This window comes from Epinephelus fuscoguttatus, linkage group LG13 (assembly GCF_011397635.1).
Source record: "Epinephelus fuscoguttatus linkage group LG13, E.fuscoguttatus.final_Chr_v1".
NCBI classification, from domain to species: Eukaryota; Metazoa; Chordata; class Actinopteri; order Perciformes; family Serranidae; genus Epinephelus; species Epinephelus fuscoguttatus.
In genome coordinates this window covers 25276218-25303269 of record NC_064764.1, presented here as the reverse complement: position 1 = coordinate 25303269, position 27052 = coordinate 25276218, and the positions used below count along the sequence as shown (strand labels likewise).

Genomic DNA, 27052 nt, shown 5'->3' with positions numbered 1-27052 from the left:
TTTATGCTTAATATTTAATTTAATGAGTCGTCTTTCAGTTAATTCAAAACTTCACATGGTCCTTTAAACATCCAAAATAAATTACTTGAGCATTCAGCATTGTGGAAAAAAGACAACAGACAGTTGTAAAAACTATCCATGAACAACTACAAAGAAAGGCTGATTCCCTTAAACACCAAAAATGGCTAGCACATAAATTAGCGGAGGTACACCCAAAAATATTTCAGAGGGTTTTTCCGGTGTACACAAATCACATTCAGTAACTTACTCATACAACTCTTAACATGAATCTTAGCCAAAAGTTTGTGAGGTCCCATAATGATGTATCCAATAACAATAAAAGAGGAAGTACCTCTGCAACAGCAGCCATACACTGGAGTTTTTACATTCTCAGAGTCAGACAGACGTAATTATGCACGCACCAGAGAGTGTGGTTAACTGGAGGTTATGAAAAAGTTGAAAGAACATATTAACAATACTTAATGAGGTTCTTCACAGTGATTCTGCTATCTGGTGTTAAACTAAAAAATATTTACTGGAACGGCTGTTAGTATAGGTTGCATGCCTAATAAGAACAATAGGCAATCATTTGAATCTGGTTTACATAATACCTGTTTTTGTGTTGACATTTTTTTAGTCTAAAACCACGTAAAGCAAAGAGAGTAGACACGGACACAATCTCAATGTGTGAATATCTGCAACTGAGATTATACTCGTCCTTGACAGAGAAAGAAGCATTCTACAGTAACTTGCAATAATATTTCAACCACGTTTTTTGCAGATAACCAAAAAGCTACATACACACATAGCTACAACAAAGTCCCTCAGCTTTTCCAATACAGACTCAGTGTGAGAGAACCTCAGAGGTACACATATTCATGTGGAGCTCAGACAAGTTAAAACATTTAAAAAACAGAATTCCAAAGTACTTCCTTTTTGTCTTGTTCACAATACAACATCGTCATCAGTTGTGCCTATTTTAGGTATTCCACTCATATGGCTGCAGGTAAAAGAGCTTTAGAAGAGGACTTAGTTCATGAAAGCTTCATGCTTGAGCTCTAACTCTCCATGGGGTCCAGGAATTCTTCTTCAGTGATGCACTCCAGCTTGTTCAGGACTGCGCCTGCACTGGCTGCTGGGTAGTCTGCTACTGGGAAGTGGGGCATGGGGTGACTGTACGGGGGAGGGGACTGGAAGGAACAGCAAAGGGTGCGAAGGAAAGGCAACAGCTGGGTGATGGAGGACAGAGACCGTTGAGTGAGGAGGGGGAACTCCAAATGCTCCGTGGAAGATTCCTCACTGAGCCCATTTAGCATCTGGAATGATAAAGAGTATAATTTATGAGTCTTGGGCCCAAAAATTGACGGTGGATGGGCAGAGTGCCACACTGCTTTGTTATGTGGAATATATTTACGCCAAGTCCTCTTTATTCTATATATGGACACCTATTAGTGCCCTTAGCCCACAGTTAGTTTAAAAAAAAAAAATAAAAATTTAAAGTCATTTAAATTCATGGGCCACACACAGCCCAATTTGATCTTAGATGGGCCAGACCTATAAAACTTTTGCACAATAACTTATAAGTAACATCAGCTCCAATATTTTCCCTTTATACAGTATGTAAAGAATTACAAGAACATCATGTAGACATTCACCCTTTTACAAAACAGATGAACAGCCTGACTGTGTCTCAAGAGAAAAAAGAGCAATTTCAACAGTATGTCTTTCAGTTTGTCTTCTTCTCGCTGTCATTACATGTGCGTTTATCCATACATTTCCTGATACAGATTATTTTGAACTGAAGCTGCTGATTGACAATATTTTGCACAATGTTCAATATCTTTAAACATGGTCACTGCAAGTATTCATTGTTCAGAGAACTGTCAGGGTGGGAAAGCCTCTGAAGCAGAATTTTATTTGAAGTATTTATAACTCTGCTTACCTAATTTGACCTAGGTCATGTTGTCTGTCCCTCAGGTCGCACACACAGTGCATTTTAAAGGGAGACAGTAATCCTGTTTAACTCTGGGGCAGGGAGCAGGATATCTCACCCTAACCTTGGTTGCTATAGAGACTGAGCCAGCCAGCCTTTCCCAGTCAGGGAAGCAGCACTCACCCATCATGACTGAGAGACGGAGAGAGGAACTGTTGCCATTCTACATTTAGGTTTACAACTGACCTGAATGTGACCTCGAGGCACGACTATGTCATATTACCTTTGGCTTACAGAAGGAAGATCCTAAAGGGAAGTTCCTTTATATCACGCAACCATATTCTGCTGAAGTGCACACACAGCTCATGTTACGATGCGATTTGTAAGGAGGTTTTACATTTTGAAATTAGCCGTTTGTTGTGGTGATAACTCTGGCTCCCTCCATACTGTTTCCTCATTGCACTGGCTCAAATACTACCGACATTTGGTGCATAAATAAATCTATAAAAGGCTTTTTATGGCGGAAATATGGTGGTATGAAAAATACCTTGTAGCTCCGGGGAGGTATTAACGAACATTCCCTAACATAAAAGCATATCTTGAGACTTGGACAATGACTTTGTTAAATGTTTAAACCTTTGGACTTGAAAGTATGTTTGAGATGTACCTTGACCAAAAATAAAAAAAATTCCATTGGGTCTGGTACAACTGACAGTAATTCTAAGCATTTTATTAAAATGATCATTCAAGAGTGTAGAGTTTTACATGACGATGACTATCTAGAGGTTTGAAATTGACTTTTTGAACCCACGTAGTATCTTACCCCATATCGCAGTTGTATCCCATCCAGTACCCTGACAACATGGGGTACACATCCCTCCTCGCCTTCTATCAGCGCATTCTCTGGGCCACTGTAGCGGTTCACGTCCACCTCTGGGACAAATGCCCAACGATACCTGTGCGTAGAACATAGACAATAATCATACACAGACAAAATAATTAATGCAACACCACAGTTTATTCAAAGAAATATGTTAGCATGTTTTTTGTCCTAAGCTCTTACATCTGAAAGAGTGGTATCCTCTCTGGAGGAAAAGCCAGCGAGGTGTCCAGAAACTTGCAGGCTGACAGGTACATGTCCAACTCTGCCTGAGAGAAATTCACTGGTCCATTTTTTTCAGGGGCTGATCGCACCACTTTAGCAAGCCTGGGTTGGTACACAAGTACACAAGAAACGACTAAGTACTTTGAGTAAGAGCGTCAATGAAATACGAATTTGTGAATAACAGAATCAACTCACTTTGAGACGTCTTTATCTGGCTGCAGAGCTTTCTCTAGACGTGCAAATATGCGAATCTGGGTAAAGAAAAGACATTTCCATTACGACAGTTAAAACAAACACTTATACAGTACTGACTCTGTGTATAAAGTCAGGCTCTAAGAAGATGGGATCTTACCAGTTCTGTGACCATGATTGGCCAAAGAGATGTGAGGTGCTGGGATGAAATCCGCAACAGGAGAACACGAAACATCAGGAACATTTGGGCTAAAACACCAGGGCTAGGGTTCATGCGCAAAGCCTCAGTAAGGCGCTCTGAAAGGAGGGAGAGTGAAGTTTTCGTTAAAAACACAGTCAATTTGTGTGCCTGTCTCTATCACTAAGGTGAAGATGATTACATAGAAATCTACATAAATACACAGTAACAGCAACACACCTTGGATGAGGGGCAGATACAGATGATACTGGTCGAGTTCGCCACTGAACATGGCAAATGCCTGGCGCTTCAGCAGCATGGGTTTCTGGTCTACGTTGGTAAACAGTTTCAGGGAGCCACTCTGCATGCCTGCAGCACAAATACATACAGGAGGTTTAACTCTCTTTTCTTTTTTATAAATTGATACTTTCAAAGTGTCACAGATAAGCTTGAACCTTTGGACTATAATTGCATCTTAACAGCACCACAAACATTTGTGAGAGGCTGTACTCACTCAAGATGTCTTTAAACATGGTCTTCTCATGAGTCAGCAGGTGGTCAACGATGGATTTCCAACTACACAGGACAAAGGGCAGTCATTAGACATTGGCTTTCAATTCATTTCTAATTCATTTATGTAATATCAAATACACCTGACACACAAAATATGTCTTTATAAAGATGCAGCTAGAAATATTTACATTTATTTTTAGACACTGTATGCACACTGGGTTTTTTTCCCCGCTCCAACATTCAGAGCTGTGAGCCTGCAACTGCCCCCATGCTGAGCTGAAAAGATGAGACTGAAGTACCAGAAAGAGTGTCATAAAAAATATATCAAAAACCTTGATAAAACACATGTGCAGGATTAACCAGAACACGCTGTGATTGCTAGGCAAGAACAGCTATTCCATTAGGGCAGTCAGTCAAAGCATGGGTTAAGGCTGAACGATGTGCAAAAAAAAATCATATTGAAAATGCTTCTGGCAAATACTGTGAGTGCAATATGAGTCGCTATTTTAATGGGAATGGGGATTTTTGCATGTCATTTTCACAGAAAAATAAAAAATAATGATGATGTGATTTTTGCTGAGCTCTATAACAAGCAAGCATGTTCCCTTCCATCTGGAATAGGATTTCAAGGCCTGGGCATCTCTGTAGCACCACAATGCTTCATGTATAATGGTATGTTGTGACACATTTTACCTTTATCAAAAAACTGCAGCTCCTGCGATATGGATATTGCATTCGGCCATATTGCGATTTTGATAATATAGCTATCAATTGTGCAGCCCTAGCATTCATTCACTCCTCTGCCTGTCAGATCTTGCCATAAGTCACACCCAACTACAATTTTCGCACCAACATCTCCTTCAAGAGTCCTGGGCATGGCATATTGGATATGAAATTTGATTATCATCAGTCACCATCTGCCGTTTAAGTTGACATCTATAACTGGTTTGAGGTTCCTATTGTTCAAGAGTCATATGCATACTGACATGAAAAGAGAAGGAAGGGTAATATGAAACTCTCTGAACCTTCAGTCGTGTCAACTCCTGGATTAACTTGGCAAATAAAGCAGCTTGGTAAACACATGACCTTCCTATCTGCTGCTGCAGACTACTGCATGGTATGGCACGGCTCTACTCAACATTAGCGCCATCATTCCATGGTTGTGGACAGTACTTGGGACTTTCTTTAAATATCGCCTTGGTGAGCGTTCAAAGCAAGACGAGCTTATACAAGATAGTGGCACTGAATTGTCACTAGCACAACACTAATTACTAATTGAGTGGTGAGTAATTGAAAATAAATTCTATTCTATTCAGCAAATAAACTTACTAACCTGGGAGCACAAGAGGCATCCATGGTGAAGAAGAGTGGGTCCATAAAGAGCTCAAAGACCTCTTTCCTCCAGGCCCTTTTGGTATAGGCATACCCACTTAGACTGCTCAGCAGCTGAGCACCTGCCTCAAAGCTGGGCATGTTGTAGGCACTAGACGAGAGACAGCCCAAATTAGAGGAAGCCTTTTAAGACCAAAAAGCCTTTAGATTTAAGACTGTCCTGCAACAAAAGTTACCTGTGGTTCTTAAGGTAGGGGAAAACGTAGTACATGAGCCGAGAAATGAGAGGAACGGCTTTCTCCTTCTCATCACTGCGGTATACCATGTCCAGAAGTGGTGCCAAGACCTACACAGTGAGAGAATGTGTTAAACAAGACAAACACACAGAGATTCATCCTTTCACTCTGTCACCATAAATGAAACCTCACCTCAGCCAGAAGTACAAGAGCCTGCACGCTGTACACTGAGGGCGCTGAAGAGGAAACCATGGTGCTAGCTTGAGCCATTGACTCTGACAAGGACATAACGACAGAGAGAACAGTGAGTTTGCTTATGACGGTTACCCTGCTTGTAATAATTATGGGATGGAGAAACATGTGCAAATACATATTTTTGAGTTTTGGGTTTTCTGTTTGTTGTTGGTTTTTTTTCCTTTTTTCGTGTTATGCGTTCACGTATAGTCTTGTTTCTTGTTTTGTTTTATAGGTTTACTCTTCACGTGTCATTTCTGGTTTCACTTCCTGCCTTTGTGTGTTTTTCTGCCTTTGTGGTTGTCTGATCCCACCCTGATTTGTTTCACATGTTTCCCATCAACCTTGCTGTCACTTGTCCCTCTTCATCACCCTGTTCTCCTTGTGTATTTAGTAGGGGTGGGGAACAAATCGATACAGCATAGTATCGCAATATTTAGTGCAACAATATTGCTCCACTAAATGATTTTGAAGCTCTTGCCATCTGAGTGCTAATAACAAACTCTAAATTGAATTGAATGGCGTCAATTTGATATTTTAATTATGCCATCTTGATCCAAAATCAATCTCAGGATTTTTACACACATCACTGAGCACAACAGGATGTTAGACTGTTTATTAGTTATGTTTCTCTACACTGTTATTCAGGTTTGTCCTTTGATTTTGTTCCCCAATCGCATACAGAATGACAATAACCCTTCTGCATATTTCAAATAGTATAGCTGTGCCTCTCCCAATGACACCACTTATCAGCACTGCTTCCAGGCGGTACCTGGGGCTACTGCAGCAGCTGGGCCGCTGGGTTTCTATGGATACCCTGGCAGGCCTCTATTCTCAGGTCAAATTTTAAAACCAAGTAAAAAAAAGTCATGTTCATCCAGGGAATACTAAGCTTAACAGTACTAGGGAAAGTGCAGTGTTTCCATGGCAACAGTAGTGATTTGTAAGCTCTGCTTACAATCTGACAGAGGGCTTTATTTGTCCCCAGGGTTTTGTTTTTTTAACCAGTGGACAGGGATTGCGGATGAGGTCATGCATGTATGTATCTGTCAGAAGCTACCATAATGGTCACCATCGGCGTCTGCGTCGTCAGGCTCCTCTGCTTCAGCGCACACCTGTGGCTGAACTTTGACCTCCAGGCTGCGGCTGAGCCAACTGGTCTGCTCCAGAGAGGACCCTGCGATCCCACCCACTGCCTCGAGGATCCGCTGAGTCACATCCTGTGTGATGACATCACCGTTACTATCACCACTGTATCTCACATGCACTCAATCATAGCTACACAACATGCATCATACCTGCAGATCTTTAGTGTCCTTCTTGTTGTCCAGGTTGGGGAGCCTGTTGACAAAGTCATTGAGTATCCTGCAAGACAGAAACCATTGATGAATGTCATAGTCCCAAAGGAAATAAACAAATGTCACTAACCCACTGGCCAATTAGTGTTAACATCATAAAATTAAATATGATGAATATGGTTGTTAGTCTGAACTGTCTGCTGAGCACAGACATGGACTATAGAGCCTTCTGAGCTGTTTTGGTGTGTGAGCTTTGATACTGTCTGTGTAAGAGTACTCTGTAATACAGAAGTATTGAATATGTTGAAACTAACCCCAGCAGCAGGAAGTGCCCAGGTGGTGCAAGATTGAGCTGAACAGACTCCCGCAACAAACTGAGGAGAGGAGCCACGTTTTCCTGCAGAGTCTGAGCTGAAATGCTACACAGAGAACAGAAATGATGACAAAAGTGAGTATTTGTAGAACAGTCTTATTAAACCTGAGGTGGGGACTTGCACCGTATTCCCTACTTACCTCTGGATATAGGCGTAGCTGAACTGTAACATGGGGATATCTACCAGGGTTGACTTCTGACAGAGAAAAAAAAAGCAGAAAGTGTTGTAACAATTACATAAAATTGACTTCAGAAACTTCCAGAATACAAGTTTTGAGCAGCTCTACATGTATGTTTATCTGTATACCTGTTCTCCTTTGATCTGATGTGGTTTTTTCACCACCTCCTTCACCAACTGTAGGATGGCATCGGTGTGCAAGGTGTGCAACGATTTCACCAAAGCCACAATGGTTAGACGAGACTCACTGGCCACAGGTAAAACCTAAAGAAGACAGGAGTATAATGAAGCCAACGAGAGCTCTAAAGCTTTTCAGGGACATGTGACCGTGTCCCTTCTATGTATCTAGAAACACTGCAGTTCTTACCTGGTTTCTATGTCTCCTTTTACTCCTCCTGCTGCTCCACACTGCTCCCAGTGAAGCCATCAGCTGGATCCCATACTGCCCAGTTAGCGGGACCAGGAACTCCAGTATCCGTTGACGTAAGATCTAAACAGACACCCATGGTGAATGGAGGAAATTTTCCATAATAATCCACAAACACACAACGCTTAATGAAACAGATCTATTATTACACGCTGTACATTTGTGTTGGCATAACAAAATGCAGAAAACATGAATATGTAACACACACCTTGGTGCTTTTAAAGTACACAGAGGTAGAAGTGTGTCTGGTGCTCTGAGCAGTGTCAGATGCTCTCCTCTGGAACTCTTCCTTCATGACCACCCTCCACAACAATGTCATACTACTGAGCATGTGCGGTAGTGCCTCGATCACAGCGTTGCGTGCATTACGGATGTCCACGGGATCACAGGTAACCAAGGACTGACAGGAGGAGAATGGATGTTTACATTCTCATACACATAACAGGTACACATCTGTATGTGTGTGTGTGTGCACGTCATTCCTTACCCTCTTGTTGTCCAGTAGACAATAGTGTGTGATGGTGGTCAGCCCTTCTAGCAGAGTCAGAGGGTAGTCAGGAGCAATGTTCTCCCTCCTGCCACTCGGGCTGATCAGAAGACAGAAACACAATCAAATTTAAATTAAAAAAAAAAAAACATTCAAAGCACTGGATTTTGTGATTGATGGCTGCTGCTGGTTCTTGCACATTTACCGTGACACAAACTGGCACACGCAACTACTTACACTGATTATCCTCTTGAATTATGAATACTGTTGGCAAGCAGTGTGTCTTTGCGCTAGTTTATTCAGCTTGTGAAGTGGAAAATATTCTTCCATGACTTTATTTACTTTTTTATATGGGTCACGGATTCTTTGTGGGTTTGACTACTGGTTGACTGAGACTATGGTAATACCATTTACAGATTTGCTTGTCCCACTACTCTGACCAAACTTAGCCCACTTCATTATTCCGCTTAGAGATATATTTTAAACTGAGGCTACAGGACTCGTCACTGCACACTGTACAAAATGACTGGATCTTTTTTATTTTATAGGCATGGGATGCAGCACTGGTATATTTTAATGTACAAGGCCAGGTTACCCATGTACTTATGCTCCAAGTTTGTATTTGTCCAAAATACCTGCAATCTGAAATCTGAAACTGTCTACGCTTAAAGATGCCACCTGTGAGGACAAATGCTGTAAAAAGGAGTCTGTTTTATTGATCTTGAAATGACCTATAGGTTAGACTTAATCTAGACTCTATCACCTCTCTAACCAGTTTCAATCAAAAGTTAACAGGTTTTTATTTGGTTAGATATAGGTTAAATAAAAAAGCTGTAAAATTGTGACAGTGTCAGTGAGAGTTTGTGTTGCCGGTGAAGCTCAATCTACCTCTGATTTGCCTTTCCTCCATCATGCTCGTAAAGCTTGACCAGCTCGTCCAAGTTCCTGCAGATCTGACTGATGAGCGGAGCCACGATGATGCCTAATGAGCGACCCAAGTAGGGCAGACATGAGCACAGCAGTGAAACCCAGTGGGGGTGCATGGCGTAGCCGTACTGTGGCTGCAGAGCCCTGGCTGCAGCGGAAACAAACATCCCTTGGGCTGTGATGGGATGGCTATTGACATACTGCGCTGCCTTGATGGACTGCTGAAAGAGAACCGCTGTTTGCCACTCACGGGCAAGCGGGGTGGTGGCGGCTGGGGATTCCCGAGGCTCCCCGGGCTGGCCAGATGCTCCACCTGGCCCAGCTGCAGAGGCAGCCCCAGCGGGCCACACGTGGTACTCTAGGACTATAAGAGCCTGGAGGAGTTTCAGTAATTCCATTTGTAAGGGGTACTGTTCCTGTCCACCTCCAGCTCCAAGATTAACCAGACTCTCCTCTGACAGGCCTCCCTGCTCATCCAGCAGCTCCAAACCCTTGGGAAGTCCCTTGTCCGCTCCCCTCTGACTGACATACATGGATGCAGAAAGTGTAAGCAGAGCATATTGCTGCACTTTACATCCTGAGAGGAGTCTGCGGATGGGCTCCAGACTGGCCCCATTGCCTTCTTGTCCCCTTGCCTTGCAGCCAAGCTGGTTCACCATCCGGGTCAGCACCTCCACACTCTTCACCTGAACCTCCCTGTTCCCCTGCTGGTCGAGAGGACTCAGGCTCAGATAGGAAGGGTAATGAGAGCGCAGGAATCGCAGGCACAAGGAAACCAGCAGTTCAATAAGCAGGGATGGGGGCACAGAAGGGGAGGAGGAAGGGGAAAGCAGGCTGCCGTAGAAGCCGTGACCATCCTGCGCCTGTTGGTGGCGCTGCAGGAGGTTGGAGACCAGGTTTAAATGTGCAGCAGAGCTTGTGTCCAGAGAAGTGTAGGACAGGGCATCCACCAGAGGGCACTCAGCACTGCTCCTCAGCAGGCTGTCAAGCAGTGCCAAGCCTTGGAGCAGATGGCGCCAACCGCCCGCCACAGGATGCAGAAGGACATGGCGGAACAGAGAGTCGATGGCCTCTCTCTTCTCACGCTCCTGTTTTAACAGGCGGGACCTGGCCATAGCCTCCAGCTCCAAATCCTCCTCATCCTCACTTGACAGTGAATCAGATGCCTGCGTGTGCTCGGACTCTGTCCTCCGCAGACCGTTGACCACACCCTCCTCTACGCTATGGGAGGGGACAGAGCCAGAGCTGGAGTTCTCAGCGGATACCTGGGCACCACTAGTGTCAGCTGACTCAGTGTGTTCACTCTCAGCTTCCTCCTCCTCCTCCTCTATAGCCTCCTCCTCGACTGTCTCCTCACTTTCACTCCTCGATACCACTAAAGTGTCCGACGGCTGGGCCGACTCTGGGCCATTGTCTAACTCTGCCCACAGGGATTCCCGGTCCACAATGCTCATGAGATTTAAGGTGGTGACCTCTGTTGCCATGGAATCCGTACACGCCGCAGAAGTTTTGGTGGAGCTTCGACTTCTGTTGCTCATACTTTTCAAGTTGCCTTTCAGACAAAAACAAAACACACACACAATCAAACCAAAGAAGTCAACCAACTGAAATTTTACTCATTTACACGACTAATATGACACGTGCTGAAAAATGTGCTTACCAGCAGTGAGATTTTGTTTGATGCTTTGAATGGAGCAGCGCTGAGTGGAGGGGTGAAGCAGCAACAACAGAATAGGCTCCAGGATCCGAATCACGTCACCGAGGGAAAGAGCCCGGACCAGCCAGCACTGAGCTGCTGCACTAATTGAGCCATCTGTAGAGCTCAGACTTTCCACCACAACACACAGAGACCTAAGAGAGATACACATGTCAACAGTCAGATTTAGTAAAAGAGGATCCCAACCCCAAAGGAAAATCATTATGCCTTTATCAAAATAATTTAAAACTGTTCACACAGTGTTTCTCAGGATGGTTTATAGATACGAAGATGCAGGCTCACACCTTACTCAGTCTGCAGTTTTTTAACATGTGACAGTGCTTGTGTGGACAGGATTTTCTTTAAAAACGAAGGAGGGAAACACTGTTTTCAAAAGTACGTGAGTCAGTGTGGACTAGGCCAGACACAGTGATATAAATGAGTAAAAATAACCCTCTCCATCTATCACCACCTACTGTCACCACCTACAACTATGTACTAACCGGTCAAAGGAGCGATTGAGAGACATGGTCCTGTTAGACTGGATCTCCCGGGTCAGGTGCCACAGAACTGTAAAGCGGTGTAGCGCTTCCAGCCTAACAGCCTGGGGCAGACAAACACAACTCATCACATTTCTTGGCAGCTCAGTTTATGTTTCCTAGTTAGACTGACACATCTAGGAGATGTCTAGAGAACATTAAAATGTGAATAAATTGTGGTTCAGCATGAGCACAGGCATACACACCTTGTCTTTGTGCAGTAGCGCCTGGCAGATGATGTCTTCACAGATGGATGCTGACGGAGCTAGACAGTGAAGCCTGTAAAAGAGTTCCACACAGGAAGTGTGCTGCTCTCTCCGCTCCGTGTCCAGCTGGCTCCACAGTACCTGGGACACCCTCTGAGACACGACAACAACATCTTTAATACTGCATTTATGTAACAGCTTTGAGCAAACCAACATGTTCTCTTTTATAACCTAACCTGATAGAAATCTGTGCTTTCCTCTATGGCACGAAGCACAGCGGGGGAGATCGGTGGCAAAGTGACCATCTGCAGCCGCCCGCTCAGAGGGTTAGAGTCAGATGTCTGGTAGCGTCTGTGCTTGTCCTGGATGACCAGTGCTAAGGACTGGGAGTGGTTGATGAGTTCCAAGAGGGAGGCCACTGCAGTGTGCTGGATGCTGTAGTCCCTGGACAGGCAGCACAGTGTCATCAACGACCTCAACCACATTGGCAAGCTGTTGACGTCACTACCTGTGAAAAACAAAAAAAAACACTTAAATGACTTCGGTGGGTTTAAGTATGTAGCAGACAGTAGTAATAACTCAGCTGGACCACCATATGTGCTGACCTGTGGGGCCGAATATGTCTGTGTGGAGAACCAGAGTCTCCTCTTCAGTTAGGTAGACAGGAAAGGTGGTGCACTCCAGCAGCAGGTGGCAGGTGGCTGTGAAGGCCTGTCGACAGGCCTCAGAGATTTCTGCCTTGCTCCTTGGCATGTAGCCAGCCGCCCAGTCCAGACCCCCTACAGGCCCACGCTCCTTTTTCTTCTCCACAGGTGCTGCTACGAGCTGAGCGTCAGGTGTAGGCTGGGCTTTAGACTTGTTTGGAATGAACAGTTCAGTCAGTTTGTCTTTAATTTCACGCCCCCCTATGCCTGGCAACAACGTCTTCTGATCCACAGAAGTAGCAGTTAGGTCTGGCTGGGGTACTTCCTCTGGTCCCGAGACATCCTCCACCTGCACCAGCAGGTATCTGAAACACAGTAGGAGTGAAAACATTTAGAAATAACACTTAATAAAAGAGGTCAATGTAAGTTACAGCTAATTTATTAATGGCTGGGTAGTTTACTTTGTGGCGATGAAGGCCAGGATATCCTGCAGACACTGGGTCATGGTGTCTATAGTGCCTCCTCTCCTCCACACTGTCTCGCCTTCATTGCAAATTCCATTTCCCTCCTCGCCCATCCCCAACCCTGGTGGAAGCTGCTGCTCGGACGGTGAGGCGCTGACGCCCAGTCCGCTGTCTTCAGACCTGAGCGTTGGGTAAATACCATCTGCAGGCTCTGCCTCGTCTCCTCCATCTCTGTTCAGCTCTTCATCTCCATGGTGACCATTAACCTGACCAACGCTGCCATCTTTATCTCCCTCTGTATCCTATAGAATAATTGACACGATGAGGAACAGTCAAACATCGTAGATATATCTCAAAAATAAACCACATTGGCACAGATTGTAAAATGCCTAACCGGAGTCGTTTTGCTTTCCTCCGCAGGTGACTGCAGCTCCATCTCGTCTGTCTGTGCCCCTGACTCGACATCCATATAAGCCACAGGCATCTGGATTTTACTGAGGACCTTGAAGCAGGCACGTAGACCCTGTGTGACATCTTCCAGGCTGACAAAGTCAATTTGGCTGTGCAGGGTCCGCAGCATGGTGCCCAGCATCTCAGGGAGGAACTGGGACTGGATGTCAGCATGAAGCTCCTGGGGGGGGAGGGGGGCGACAAACATGCAAAACACACTGTTTGTGTATACAAATTTCTTTAAGTGTGCATCAAGAGTTAAGTCAACCAGTGCTGAGTAATAGTCAATATTTGTTTGAACCTAACTGTAACTGAGCACCGCAGGGATGCAAAAAAGGGTCAACCACATAAAACCTTATCATTATTCTCTATTTTAACGAAATACTATTTGTAGCATTTGTTGGAGTTGCCAAAATTCAACCAACATTTATTTTTACCAATCAAACCTAAATTTTTAAAATATTACTCACTGAATCAATTTGTTTCACAAGGGAGGGAACCAGTGGTGTGAGAGTGTGTGAGTTGTTTACCAGAGGGAGAACGTCGAGCAGGAAAACGATGAGATTGGACATCTCTGTGACAGACGGAGCAGGATGATTGAGGTCCTGCTGAGGAGGCGTTGGTGGGTCATCTTTGGGACTACAGAGTAAAGAAATAAAAACTATGGATGTACCAGAAGAGTTTGGTAAAGCATAAATAAAACAATGAAAACAGATATTTTTAAATGATAAGGACACGTTCGTGCATTATTTCTTCAAAACCATTCATATCATTGTTGATGGCCAAAACATAAAAATGCCCATTTACTAATGAGTTGTTTTATTTCCTAAACATTACTGTTATATTCTGACCACCTGACCGAGTCAACACACAGCAGGCTGAGAGCTAGTGTCATCATGTGCTGGATTAATGACACAAAACCCTGGTGTAGCAGCTGGATTTCTTTATATTTTAAAATGGACCTTAAAACCTATGGTTTTTAGGTGTATGTGTTAATGTCCTCTATTTAAAAAAACTCAGTCAAAATATTTAAAGAAAAATTAAAGTTTTATCTTGTATTTCATAGGTTTCATGGAATTTAAACTTAGCGTCCGCCAACACCCTACCAATTATTTCATTGTTATTTAAACAGATGGAAATACAAAAAAACTGGTAAATAAATGTGAAAATAGGAAACAAAAGTCCCCTGAAATAAATAAAAGTAGTATTTTGAAAAACTTCCTTTTTTTTAAAAAAAAAAAACCAAAAAGTACAGAATGGGAATATGGAAAAATATTAATAATTAATTATATGCCATTATTAAAACAATCTGATGCTTTGAAAATTTTAGGTTAGAAAATACAATATTTGCCCGATTTTACAGAACACACCCACATCCAGTTTTCTATCTTATTACCAATACAGAAACAGATAATTTTTGTTTGAACAGATATAGAAACAGATAATGATGTCTGTGTACACCTCTAATAAAGACGTGATCCTTGTAGTCTGACATTTGAGTGTAAACAAGGAAAGTTCAAACGTGTTGTGTCTGGTCTTGGCAATGTTTATTTTGCACAGAAACACTATCTAATTCAGCCACTGGCTTTCTGTAGTGTCACCACTGTTGTAATACAGCTGTACTATATATGATGTTAATGCAGACTTTTCTCTATAATCTCGCATTTTTGGCACAATATATATTGTTTTTTTTCATTCTTTTAACATGCAGAAATCTCATTTATATATAAGGATTGTGTGTCACAGTCACTCCTGCCATACCTGAGAGAAGTGCAGAAGCGTCGGGTCATGTACTCCCATAGGTATTCACTGTTCATGGAGCTCACAAGCATGTTCACCGTCTTTATGATCTCTGATGCATTCTTGTTCTCTTTTATCTTGCTGTTTTAAAAAAGAGCATTGTTAATTTCCTGTCATCCATTTGCCAGGTACAATATCTGTATTCAATTATGATCTGTCCTATCATCTATCGCTCTCACCTGGCTAGCAGGTTGCCTGAGAGCCCCGAGCTGGTGATGGTTTCCTCCCCGACCATCTCTCGACAGTATCTGTAGAAGGCTCGGACCACCTCCAACATCACACTGCTCAAGACCACTGGACCTGCACAGAAACACTGTCATTACTACAGTGATACATACTTAAAGTTAAAGCTGAGACATTAACAAAGAGTGGTGGATCAAGTAATTCAGCGTTCAGCCATAGTTGCTTGCAGAGACATTTCTTTTGAGTTTAATCTTGATGATAATCTCACTGGATGAATTTAAGGCTTTTTGTGACAGTTAATGGTGTCCTTTCAAAAAGCTTCACACATTCACTGGTTGTAAAAGTACGTACCGGAAGAGACACATTATAAAGTTTGCCAATGGTTCTGTTTTACTATGCCTCCTGAAAGAAGAGAAACTAGGTCATGGGCCAGTAGTTGACAACTTTATGTCTTGATGTAGGGAGTCTTTTCTTGAGTTGATTGTGTCTAAAACCAAGAACATGATCATTGACTTTAGGAAGTTGGCACCCTTCCAACCAAACACAGATGCAATTTCTAAAAGGGTCCAACAACATCTGTTCTTCTTGAGAAATATGAGCTCTTTTAGACCCTATCTAAACATATGCAGATACTTTTGAAAGCATTTTTTCCCTCTGTTTAATAAAATAATTCTATTCACATGACCTTTGCTTTACAAAATATCTCTGTCCACACTAGAATGCATAAGGACTCCAAGTGCTCGCAGGCGTTAGCTGTCTTCAGCAGTGTCCCCTTGTCACAAAGGTAGTAAAATGTGCAGGCTAACATTCGAGATCTTATCATTGTTGATTCACATTCAATTTAGAGATGAAGGAGCTCACTCTAACATACGAGTAAAGCTCTGGACATGCCAAAGTTTTCCTTCCAAACCTAATAAACAACAATCCCACTCTCAAAATGTTCTCCCATCTGTTGATTCGACTGGGCCTGTTACAAAAATTGTCATTTTTGGTGGATTTTACAGTGCAGACGTTGTGGTGGAGCAAAAACAATGGGTGCAGGAGATGCCTCAGTTTGTCCATGAAGTGGTGTAGCAATACCAAGTTGAAGTGTAAATTAATCTTTGACCAAGCAGTGCTAACAAAACATATATAAATGTAAAGTAGTCGCCACTGTTGTGGTTGTTTTTAGCATGTGCTCATTACATCCATTAAGCAACAATGGGCATGCTCAAGTTAAGGAGTTGACACACCGTTTCCCAAACACTCTGTTTTATATGTCCACACAGAGTTTGCAAAATCTGCACCTTAGAGTTTTTTTTTTTTTTTAAATACAGTTTTAGTGACAGAAAAAAGTATGTTTGCATACAGACAAGAGGCCAAAACGCAGAGGAAAGTATCTGTTCATTAAAAATATCCAAGGCCTTAATTTGTGCGCTATAATGATGACTCTGTTTGATAGAAGTGTGCTCTGTTCTTCTTGTTGTGACATGGTTCGGGAACCTGAATCTGGCCAATAGGAATAGGCTTAGCTGGCTTGTCAAAGTTGCCAGCAAAGTTATTGGGCTGAGTAAACTGCAGCTCTTTGACCTCTACTGAAGGCAGGACCTAAGGAAAGCCCAGGGTCATATTGAACTGTCCTGCTCAGAGGACTAAAAAAAATACAAAGTCTCTTTTGTTTGCACAGAAATTCATAGCCTGAATTAGCACATATGATGTGGGCACCTCAGCACTTTATTATTGAGCATTCAGCTGTCTTACTTTGAAGGATCTGGCATTTGTACTGTTTGTCCCCGTTATCTGACATTTGACTACACGGCTGCAACCAAATTTCCACAGGTGGGATAATTAAGTTTGACCTGACCTGTAAGTCAGCATGCTGACATGTCAGTGCTGCTTACCTATCTCCGGTTTATCCAGCAGACTGATGATGATGCGAAAGGGCCTGAGGTGCCCTACTACATTTTCTGGGTCGCTCTCCACATCCTTCTGTTTGAGGATGTTAATTAGAGCCTGAAGTCACAGAAACAAACAAGAATTAGAGAAACAGGTGACAAAAATACATTGGTACTGTGTTTAAACAGACACACCTGACCAACATGTGACAACTGAATTATGCTTCCTTTAATTTACTCTCCAAGCTGAAATACACCCTGCTCATTTTTTTCTTTATTATCTTTACAGTAATCAGTTTAGACATTTTGCTAGTTTAGTTGGGTTGAGTTGACTTTTGTTTAGTATATTTAGACATTTTGGGAAATATGGTTTTTTGCTTTTATGCTGAGGGTTAGAAAAAAGTTATCTGTTGAGAAAAATTCTCTGCTTGATGTAGTCACTTCCTCATTCCTCAGTTGGTTGCCTGGAACCTCACTGTGACGACAGGACACATCACTGCTACCGGCAAAGAAGTATTCCCACACATAAACCTCCGTATAACTACAACTTGTCGTTTTCACACTTCTGCTTTTTATGGAGTAAACAAACAATACATAACACCTTGTTTAAAGAGCTTTAGAAGAGCTTGTAGAGGGATTTTGTGTTCTTTGGAGAGAGCCTGTTTCTAATCATTATGCAAAGCTAAGATAACCTGCTACTTAGCTTAGTTTGAGTAGTATTTTAAGAAAAATATGTCAAACTTTTCTGACTGTAGCTTCTTAAAAGTGAATGTTTTCTGGTTTCTTTAGTCCTCTATGACAGTAAACTGAATACTGTTGGATTGTGGACAAACTTTGAGTACGTCATATTGGGCTTTGGGAAATACTGATCAACATAATTAAAGACCAAACAACTAATCCATTACTCAAGAAAAACATTGACAAATTAATCGTCAATGAAAATATTTGTAAGTTCCAGCCCTAACTGGCTGCAGCTTCATAATTACCATACAAACATGAGAGTGGTATCAATCTACTTATCTAAATTTCCACAAGAAGGCAAATAAGCATATTCCCAAAATTTCCAACTTTTTCTTAAACAAAACTGACAAATCAGGTTAAACTAAAAGTGAACACATTTATGTATATTTTAGGTTTTGGCATGTGTCTGTGTGGTACCACATGGGTGAGTTACCTGCACAAGGAAATCTCTAGAGTAGGTGTTGAAGTAGTATGATGTATGTTCCTCTGTGGTAGTGGAGAGGGTGGGGTGTGGTGCCACCATTCCTCCTTTTTTGTCGGTCCCTATAACACACACAGAGGCAAACATTATCGAGTTAAGTAGGAAACTGAGATGGTAATTCATTACTGAAGGGTACTTCAGTGATCAGCACCTAGGAGCCAGGCGTAGAGGCGTCTGTTGAGGGACATGTCTCTGCGGAGTAGAGTCAGTGAGGCTGCAGACACCATGGTCACCATGTCTTTACTGCTCAGGGCGATACCGGCCTCAGCTGGGTCCTAAACCGACAATACAGAGAAACAGTTGGTCCGAGGAACAACAGTATAGAATGGGAGCGTGGTGACAGGACGGAAAAGAAATGAAAAAGGTAAAGAGGTGGTATTTGAGACAACTCACAAAAGTAATTCACAGTATTTTCAAGCAGCAGGGTAATTTCTTTTTTCCCTGAATAATCTGAATCTAATGATGTTTGCAGAGTGATTTCAGGAGTAGAAATGGAGTAGAGCTTTACTTTGATCACTTCAAAGATGTTGCCGAGATAAACATGTGGTGAGTGTGTGTTTGCACCTACCAGGCATGTAGCAAAGGGAAAGAAGTAAAGCAGGATTTCCAGCATGTTCCTCTGCACCAGGACATTTGCATCTTGCAGAGAGAGACACACCGACTTTATCTGAGGACAGACAGAAACCAAAAAGTTCAGACAGATGATAAGAGATAGTGGCAGAGCAGACTGCAGCATTAAACTGACACATGACTGAAATATGTCCACAATACAAAAATATCCCCATATCACATGTGTGTAGTCAGACAAACAAAGACACTCACCACCAGTCGATGGTCGTAGCCTAGCATGTATGATTGCTGGCTCACGGATGCCATGCAGTCAAAGTGTGTGACGATAAAGACGGAGGCGGGCAGTCGCACCATGGGGGTGACCAGCATACTGCCCCATAGTGCACCATAGAACACCTGCTGACCCACCAGCAGTGACAACTTCAGCAGCAATGCATCAGTCCTGGACAGAGAGAAGACAAAATGGAGACAGCTCATTGATTATTCAACAGCACATCCACTGATTAATCTACATTTCTGATCTGACCTAGTGGTTAGTGATGTCATACTAGCCAAGACAGAAGTATCGTTTAGCAGTATGGAATCCTGACAGGTCATCTGACTCACCCAAAATGACCCTTAAAAGTAACTAGAGCAAGTCTGTCGGCATATTAGCTGCTCATTCTGTTACAGCCACATCTGTAGAAAGTCTTTAATCCAAACTCATGTTCAGCGGTGTCATCTTCACTGAAGTTTGAATGACGCAGGTTTAGCACTTCCTGATACACTCTTTGATAACAAGATGTGGCATCCTGTCTACATGCACTACTGTGTAAACTCAAACTCAAACATTTACATCCCTAAGTATACAAAGATTGTCTAATTCCAGGGTTAGAATACCCACAGGTATGAGTCAAAGGGATACTTTGCCAATTTACAACCAGCTTTTAATCATACCCCTGTGGGTAGTATGTGTTATTAAACTATGGTAAACATCCCTCCATCTTCCCAGTGCCCAGATCTCCCCACTCATTTGCCAGCAAAAAATCCACCGGATGATGCATTTCTTGGACTGTTGCTTAAACTACCGATTGCGCTTCCTCATTTTTGAATGCCGTGCGCCACCACAAACACAAAGAGTATAGAAGTGGACCAAGAGAGAAAAGCACCATCCCTCTCTCTCTAACTCAGACACGGTAAAACTAGGCATTACTGATTGAATGCACACCCACTTTCTCTTCCTGTATTGCCTATTTGTTGCCTAAAATGTCTTCAGGAACATATTTTAGTGCACTGTTTGGCTGTAATACGAGAGTTTGTGAACAGATAATGGGAGCTGGCAATATGGCAATATACTTCAAACAAAGCCATTCCTCTTTAGAAGCTTATTATATACTTAGCCGCACTATTGGTATAGGATTATAATGTCATAAAAAAAGGCTGCTAACAAATCACATGAAAGAACCAGAACTGTTTATCTCTTATTTCTTTACCACTTCCTCGTATGTGGCTCTCAGTCCCGAGGTCATTTGTTTCTTTTCTAACGAGTCACTAATGTATACTTTCATTAAAACAAAAAAGGCAACAAAACAGCTGGGGACTGTAGTCTTTAGCAAGCATTACTAAACCTTGAGTAGCGTGAATGGTGCACTTTTGGGGACTATTTTCAGCTGCAGATTAAAAAACAATTGGATATTTATGGCAGCAGGAAGGTATCTGTGGGAGTGACACAAAATAAAAGAAAGTGCCCAGGTTCATTATAATGAAGGAGCATGTCACCCAGTGTGACAGTGTGGCTATTTGATGAGCTTTTAATAGCTTTTGTACAACAATGGAGCTCTGTGGCACAGAGAGATAAGCTATATCAGGCTTTCTGTGCTTTGTAAGTAGCAGAGACAACACTTGTTAGCAGGATCGATCATTGTTGGTTTTGGTTTTTCCATGGGGATTTTTGACAGTAAGAGAAATGCAGAATATTGTCAGACATGCTTTAAAACAATATATGCTACGTACCTGTCATAAACCTCCAGTCCCTCCTCCAGGCCTGGCAGTAATCCTGTTATAAAGGCCTGAAGACTGGGCAGCAAAGCCCTCTGCAGCGGGAGATAGTAACGCTCGTACAGTGTCAGCAGCATAGGCTTCACTGCCATGGCTGCATGGCCCAACAGCGGGAACAATCCTGAGCTGAAAACCACAAACACAGACGTTATACCATGAGATGCTGCACACATTATCAGGTCAGCTCTCTTACTGAAATAATAAAAGCTCCTGACTCCTTACCTGTAAATGAACAGATCCTTGGCCAGCCATTTTGTTCCGATTATTTTGAAAATGATCTCATAGGTCTCCAGAGCCTTGAGGTGCACTCCACTCGGCAGAGCTGGGTGCAGGCACTGGGCGAGACGCTTCCCTATTATCAGCCTCTTGGGCAGGAGGGAATAGCGAAGGTTACTCTGCAAGGCCTGAAAGGAAGAGACAGAACACCAGAAGAAAACAGGTTGGCCACGTACCAACAGGTTTACATATTAACTTAGAATTTGGTACGACCATCCAATAAAACAGTAAACCCACACGGAGACATCAGGTGAGATTTTGTACATACTGTCATTGTACAGTTTCATGTTTAAGGGACACAATGTGTATTTTCTCTCGCATTCTCTGTGTACTTAAAGGACTAATGTTTTTGCATCAACACACAAAGGCACTCCAAAGTAAACACATGCTCTGTAGGAGAAAAGAAAAGTAGCATGTTTACTGCCCAAAACAAATAGCCAGAAGTCTCGAGCAACAAGGGTGTATAACAGAGGGAGAGAGTCTCAAGAAGGAACAAGAACTTCCCCATAGGTACAGAGAACTGAAACACATAAAGCAGCTGTGAAGATGTCACCCCCAAAATATCAATGACAAATATGAAAAGTGAAAAACTGCAAACGGTAGTGTGACTTCAGATCAGATAATAGACTAAATGACAAATAGAAAGAGCATTAGCAGCACATAGAGATATCCAGATAAATATATAAGCAGTTACGTATTTCCATGGCATCAAGTCCACACTGTACATCACAACGTACCTTATTGAGCTTGCCCAGGGAGGAGATGAGATCCGCCCACTCACTCGAGGACTCAAAGTTTCGCAGTGCCTTCTCAATGACCGACGCATAGTTACGGTAACGGTAGTCATTCTGCAGCTCTAACTCCTCAGGATCCATGATACATCAGTCCGATCACAGCATATTCAACACGATATTTCTGGAAAAGAGGCGAGACAAACGAGAGGTTTTGAGGAAAGGGACTTTTTCGAACTCACAAGAACTGTCAGCTCTAGGATAGTATCTGTCTGTCTGCAGCCTCCTGGATGTCCCTCTGCCTTTGAGGCTGGATTATGGCAAATAAAATTACCCAATTAAGTCTATTCGCTGATATTTTATGCACATTCTGAGGCTGTGGAGACAAATGTCCTCATTCATGACTGGTTCGTGTTTGTCTAACTGACCTGTCTCTCAGTCTGAGAAGGGAGGAGTTGTGTGAGCACACACTATGTGGGCTTGCGTGCACCTTCTGAGAAAACCGGCTGGTCACAAACAGATAGAGGATACAGTTTGTTTCTCTTCTGTCTACACAGGGAAGTTTACAACAGCATAACTGGGCTTTTTTTGGCCTCCTGGGGGAAGACCTGGGGCAAAATTGACATATGATCACAGGACCTTATGTGTTGTCACATCAGTTAGACACAGAGCAACACTGGCATTCACTTGGATCCATGTTTCTGGCCACCTGATGAAAATAAATCCAACATTCATGATACTTTTAGCTCTCTTTCAGTCTCCACAACATCCTGAAGATAATGTGTGGCTCTTTAGCAGCAAAATGCTCTACTGCGTTCTCTAGCATATGCTAACTTTGTCTGCTGTTTGGTGCTGGTCAGGTAGCGTGTGGATTTTTCAGTGAAAACTGCTGCGTGCTGCCGCTGGAGGGTTTATTAGAGCGGCGAGACTGAACCAAAAACAGTAAAATGCAGGTTGGCTGATAATTCTCTGTGGGCTTGTCACTACAACCTATTTCCATTTAATAGAAATGTTGATTAGTGCAAAGTAAAAAAAAAAAAAAAGGTCCTGAGGAAGAACTGAAATTGGAAAATAATTTTATTATGGGTTACACAGGGACACAACAAACTTAGAAACAAGGTATCCAACTGCTAAATATATTGTATAATCTAGAAAGAGTAGCTTTCTTGCTTTTAAGCACATGGCAAAGACGGTGGTGTGTGTTTGTGTGTGTACATGTGCATTTGAATAAAGCTAAACAGAGAGATGGGTGGGGGAGCGAAGGCAGGATTAGAGGAGCACAGACATCTGGACTTGCTGTGCCTGAACTGAGAGAGGCTTTACCATCGTGGACAAACACAACAGCACGTGTCCGTGGCTGCTCTGGTGAAACAATCAGCCTATTGATGGAAAAATCAAATTACAGATTAATATTCTGAGTCATTTATGACAAAGACCCAGCATTTGTTGTTCGAAGTTTAAAAATTTGGGTTCACTGTAGCTCAGTCAAAATAATAAACAATTTTGGAGTGCCTTTGGTAGCCGCGTGGTTACAGTGCGTGCCACAGTACTGCAACATCTCAATCTGATTCCAGCCTTGGGACCTTTGTTGCATGTCATATCCCTAATCTTCCATTTCCAGTGTATTCTGTCATATGTCAAGTAAAGGAGAAAATGCTAATAATAATAATGAAATCATACTAATAGTGAGTAACTTGAAGACATCACTTAACTCTTCTTGAAAACTTACAGACTAAGCAAGTGATTACAAATGAAAATCAACAAATAAATAAACTGGTAGTTGCAGCATCAAACTGCCCACAGCAGATCTTTACTTCAACATAGCTCGATTAACCCAAATCTTGACCCGTGGGAATGAGACAGAGGAAGAGGTGTGCTCATTTTTTGTGGGGAAAGACAACAGGAGAGGGAAACAATCAGTGCGTGAGAAAAATGGAGAGATAACTACATAAAAAAATAAAGTCTCTAAGTATTGCAGAGGGGTGGAGACTCGAAACGATTTCGCTTCTCATCTCATCCCTCAGCCTTGAACACAATCGGCAGGTAAACCTCATCAGTGATTCCCAAAGTCCATCCATAACTAATTACACTCACGTTCTATAGCTCAACCAATGCTGAATTTTCAGGCCATCAGGCACATCAAATAACATTACAACACATTTTATAAAATGAGCTTACTGAAAATTGAATCAGTACCAACTACAAACAACACAAACATGGAAAATATATTCTTAAAAAGTCACCCAACAAATCTGTTATGCACTTATTGCACCATACAGACCTATAAAAAACAAAACATGAAAAGTGCGTGGTGTGGACAAGCCTGCATTGAATGGATTTTTGATCATTAGAGTCAACTAGTTTGCATCATTTTGTCCTTCATGTACCAGCACTCTTTTGGGATTTCACTAATGCAATTTCCTGTAACTTATTGGCAAACATACACACCATTAACAATACATTTGTAATAAGCTAAACTTGGCCTTGTGAGTAATATCGACCAGACTCCCTACCTTATTGAGGATACATTTCCTTACAGCCTTTGCCTTTAGGTGATATGGCAGACTTAGCAAACTGTATGTGCAGCTTTTTACGTAGGTGGAAATCAGGTTTGGTAGAAGTAGCACCCATTTACGATCTTACACCTTGATATGTACACCATGTGGTTAGCCATCTCTGACCAGACCAAAAAACGTCTAATCTGTAAAAGCCACATGCAGTACCCGTGACTGAAGTAATCCTAGTGACAGCCCTCTCAGTGGATTAATCTTTTCAACGCTTTCTCCCACACTGACAGCCTTGCTATGGAAAACAGGAGCAGTTAAAGACCGAATATGTAAAACAAAGTCACACTACATGGCAAACTTCCCCAGATGAGGTCATGCTATTCAACACAGCCCCTGTGCAGATGTTTCTTAGTAGACCGACCTGAATTCTCCCTGCAAAGAGACTACCTATTTGTGTGCAACCTTCAAGTAAATGAGGATCTGACAAACGCTGTTTAGTCACAGGTGACAGTTAGATAATCAAATGGAGCAGACCAAGCAGAACTAAGTGTACATTCTCACTTCCTCATTGTATGTATCAGCAAAACAGCAAGTGCGATAAAACCCATACATGGGCTGTGAGGAACAGTGATGTGTGCTTCTTTGAGGGTGGACACACACACACACACACACACACACACACACACACACACACACACTGTGGCACACAACAAGCCCCGCTATGGACTGTGTCACCTGACTGACACCACCACCGCGGGCTTTAATGTGACTGCTGTTCAGCTGGGAGGCTGCAGATGTGCAGGCAACACAAGCTGTGGCCAAATGACAGTTGGCTGCAGCAGCTTTTGGCCTTTGACTATACTGTAGTATCGATAGAGCTGCGTGTATTATGTAACGGCACGACCCCAGGCCACAGACTGGATGATAATATCACTGCCTTCAAGTCCAGGAAACAAGTAAGACATATTTACAGCAAGTCAAGCAGGTTTGTGTACAGCTAACGTTAGCTTGTGCATTTTTTGGTTGATGCTGAAACTGAATTTAGCGGTTGGGAGAATTTCTTTAGCAAGCTAGCTATTAAAAAGTTAGCGATAACGTCATGTTTCAACGTCAGTGTCTCGTCTGTGAGAGTATTTTGGTTAAACAAGGACAATATGTATACATTTTAGAGCATCGCCGTAAACAAAATTAGCTAGCTATCAGGTGCATCAATGACTCACCAACTGTGAAGCAAGATGAGCCGGAGCACCCTCCCTTCAAAGCAGCCCGACTCAAAGAGGCGACAGCCCGGTCCTCATGGTGCATGCTTCACGGTAACACAGCCAAACGAAACAAGGTGGTAAGCCTGTTATTTGCTTTGAAGATGAGTTTGACACTAACCATCCCCAGAGTACCAGAAGTGATAGTTAAAACGGGGCGGGATCCTCAAACTCAGCTGATTCAGAGCCGAACGCGGGGGGAGGGCTCACGTCATGATACAGAAGGGGTGGGGCGGCGGTATTTTATGTAATAAAGGACATGTTTGTCTTCAAACCGTCCTCAGAAAAGTCAACAGAGTGAAAGTTTTAAGTTTAATTCTCGCCCAGAGCAAAAAGAAACCAGTTTCTCCGCGCGTAGTTTCAAAATGGAGATGCGGAGTTTATTGTGGACTCTCTGCCCTCAGGCTTTGGTATAGTCCAGGATGTGCTGTGTTTACAAACCTCTCACCTCACTGTCAGATATTTGACAGTGAGCTGCACACTGTATTGCACCCATGTGGTTTATTATAGCACACTTAAAACACAACATTGGCATAAATCAGTTTTGTTTGTGTTACTGCAAATAAAAAAGTAAATATTTAATATTATTTTGTTATGAGATATGTAATTAAGGGGTATTTTATGTAGTGTACACGAGCTGTAAATACATACAGCTACAGTGAAATTGTGCACAGTTTAACAGCTTAGTATGGACCTTTTGACATGGCATAGCATTAAAAGCAATCAATATTCTGAGCCTGATACTGCTATCAATATTTGCAAGTTCAAAAAATCAGTGGTGGAAGTACTATATTTACCCCTGAAATGTAGTGAAGTAGATAGATAGATAGATAGATAGATAGATAGATAGATAGAACTTTATTCATGCCTGAAGTGAAATTCAGCTGTCCAGTAGCTCATAAAAAACAACCACCACACTTTCCTTCATCAACAATAATACAGTGATATTAAAATAGACATAACATAAAATAAGTTCAAATAAGTGCATAAATAAAAATTAAAAATTTAATTAAAATTGCACAAAAAACATAAAAAATAAAATAAATATATAAATAAGAAAAAACAGCACATAACTGAAAAACTTTAAGGTCCAATGTGTAGGATTAAGTGTGATATATTGGCAAAAATAGAGTATTTTACTCATAACTATGTTTTCATCAATGTATAACCACCTGAAACTA

At 42.3% G+C, this 27052-nt stretch overlaps 1 protein-coding gene across 1 annotated transcript; it reads right to left on the bottom strand.

Moving 5' to 3' along the window:
- On the bottom strand, window positions 1-26051 carry dop1b (DOP1 leucine zipper like protein B). The gene is made up of 38 exons (XM_049594081.1): window positions 25833-26051; window positions 22112-22289; window positions 21321-21502; window positions 21054-21224; window positions 19314-19503; window positions 19060-19158; window positions 18643-18766; window positions 18444-18553; window positions 17276-17387; window positions 15392-15512; window positions 15174-15293; window positions 13943-14051; window positions 13357-13593; window positions 12960-13264; window positions 12460-12863; window positions 12091-12362; window positions 11855-12007; window positions 11613-11713; window positions 11074-11264; window positions 9375-10965; window positions 8487-8586; window positions 8208-8399; window positions 7940-8062; window positions 7702-7836; window positions 7535-7590; window positions 7336-7440; window positions 7022-7088; window positions 6784-6943; window positions 5682-5764; window positions 5490-5599; window positions 5255-5404; window positions 3923-3984; window positions 3649-3777; window positions 3391-3527; window positions 3234-3289; window positions 2997-3140; window positions 2757-2889; window positions 1-1316 (listed from the first exon to the last, which is right to left on the bottom strand). Exons 2-38 carry the CDS (start codon window positions 22247-22249, stop codon window positions 1059-1061), a joined length of 6930 nt encoding a protein of 2309 aa, XP_049450038.1. The 5' UTR covers window positions 22250-22289; window positions 25833-26051; the 3' UTR covers window positions 1-1058.
- Window positions 26052-27052: the final 1001 nt, after the last annotated feature.

Bases quoted from the DNA above. Each gene is read 5' to 3' on its own strand.
- dop1b (XM_049594081.1), bottom strand. From the start codon at position 22,249: ATGGATCCTGAGGAGTTAGAGCTGCAGAATGACTACCGTTACCGTAAC. The intron at 5,405-5,489 runs GTAACTTTTGTT...TCTCTCGTCTAG, and splicing joins CCCTACCTTAAGAACCACAG to TGCCTACAACATGCCCAGCT. The intron at 2,890-2,996 runs GTAAGAGCTTAG...TTCTACGCACAG, and splicing joins AGGATACCACTCTTTCAGAT to GTATCGTTGGGCATTTGTCC.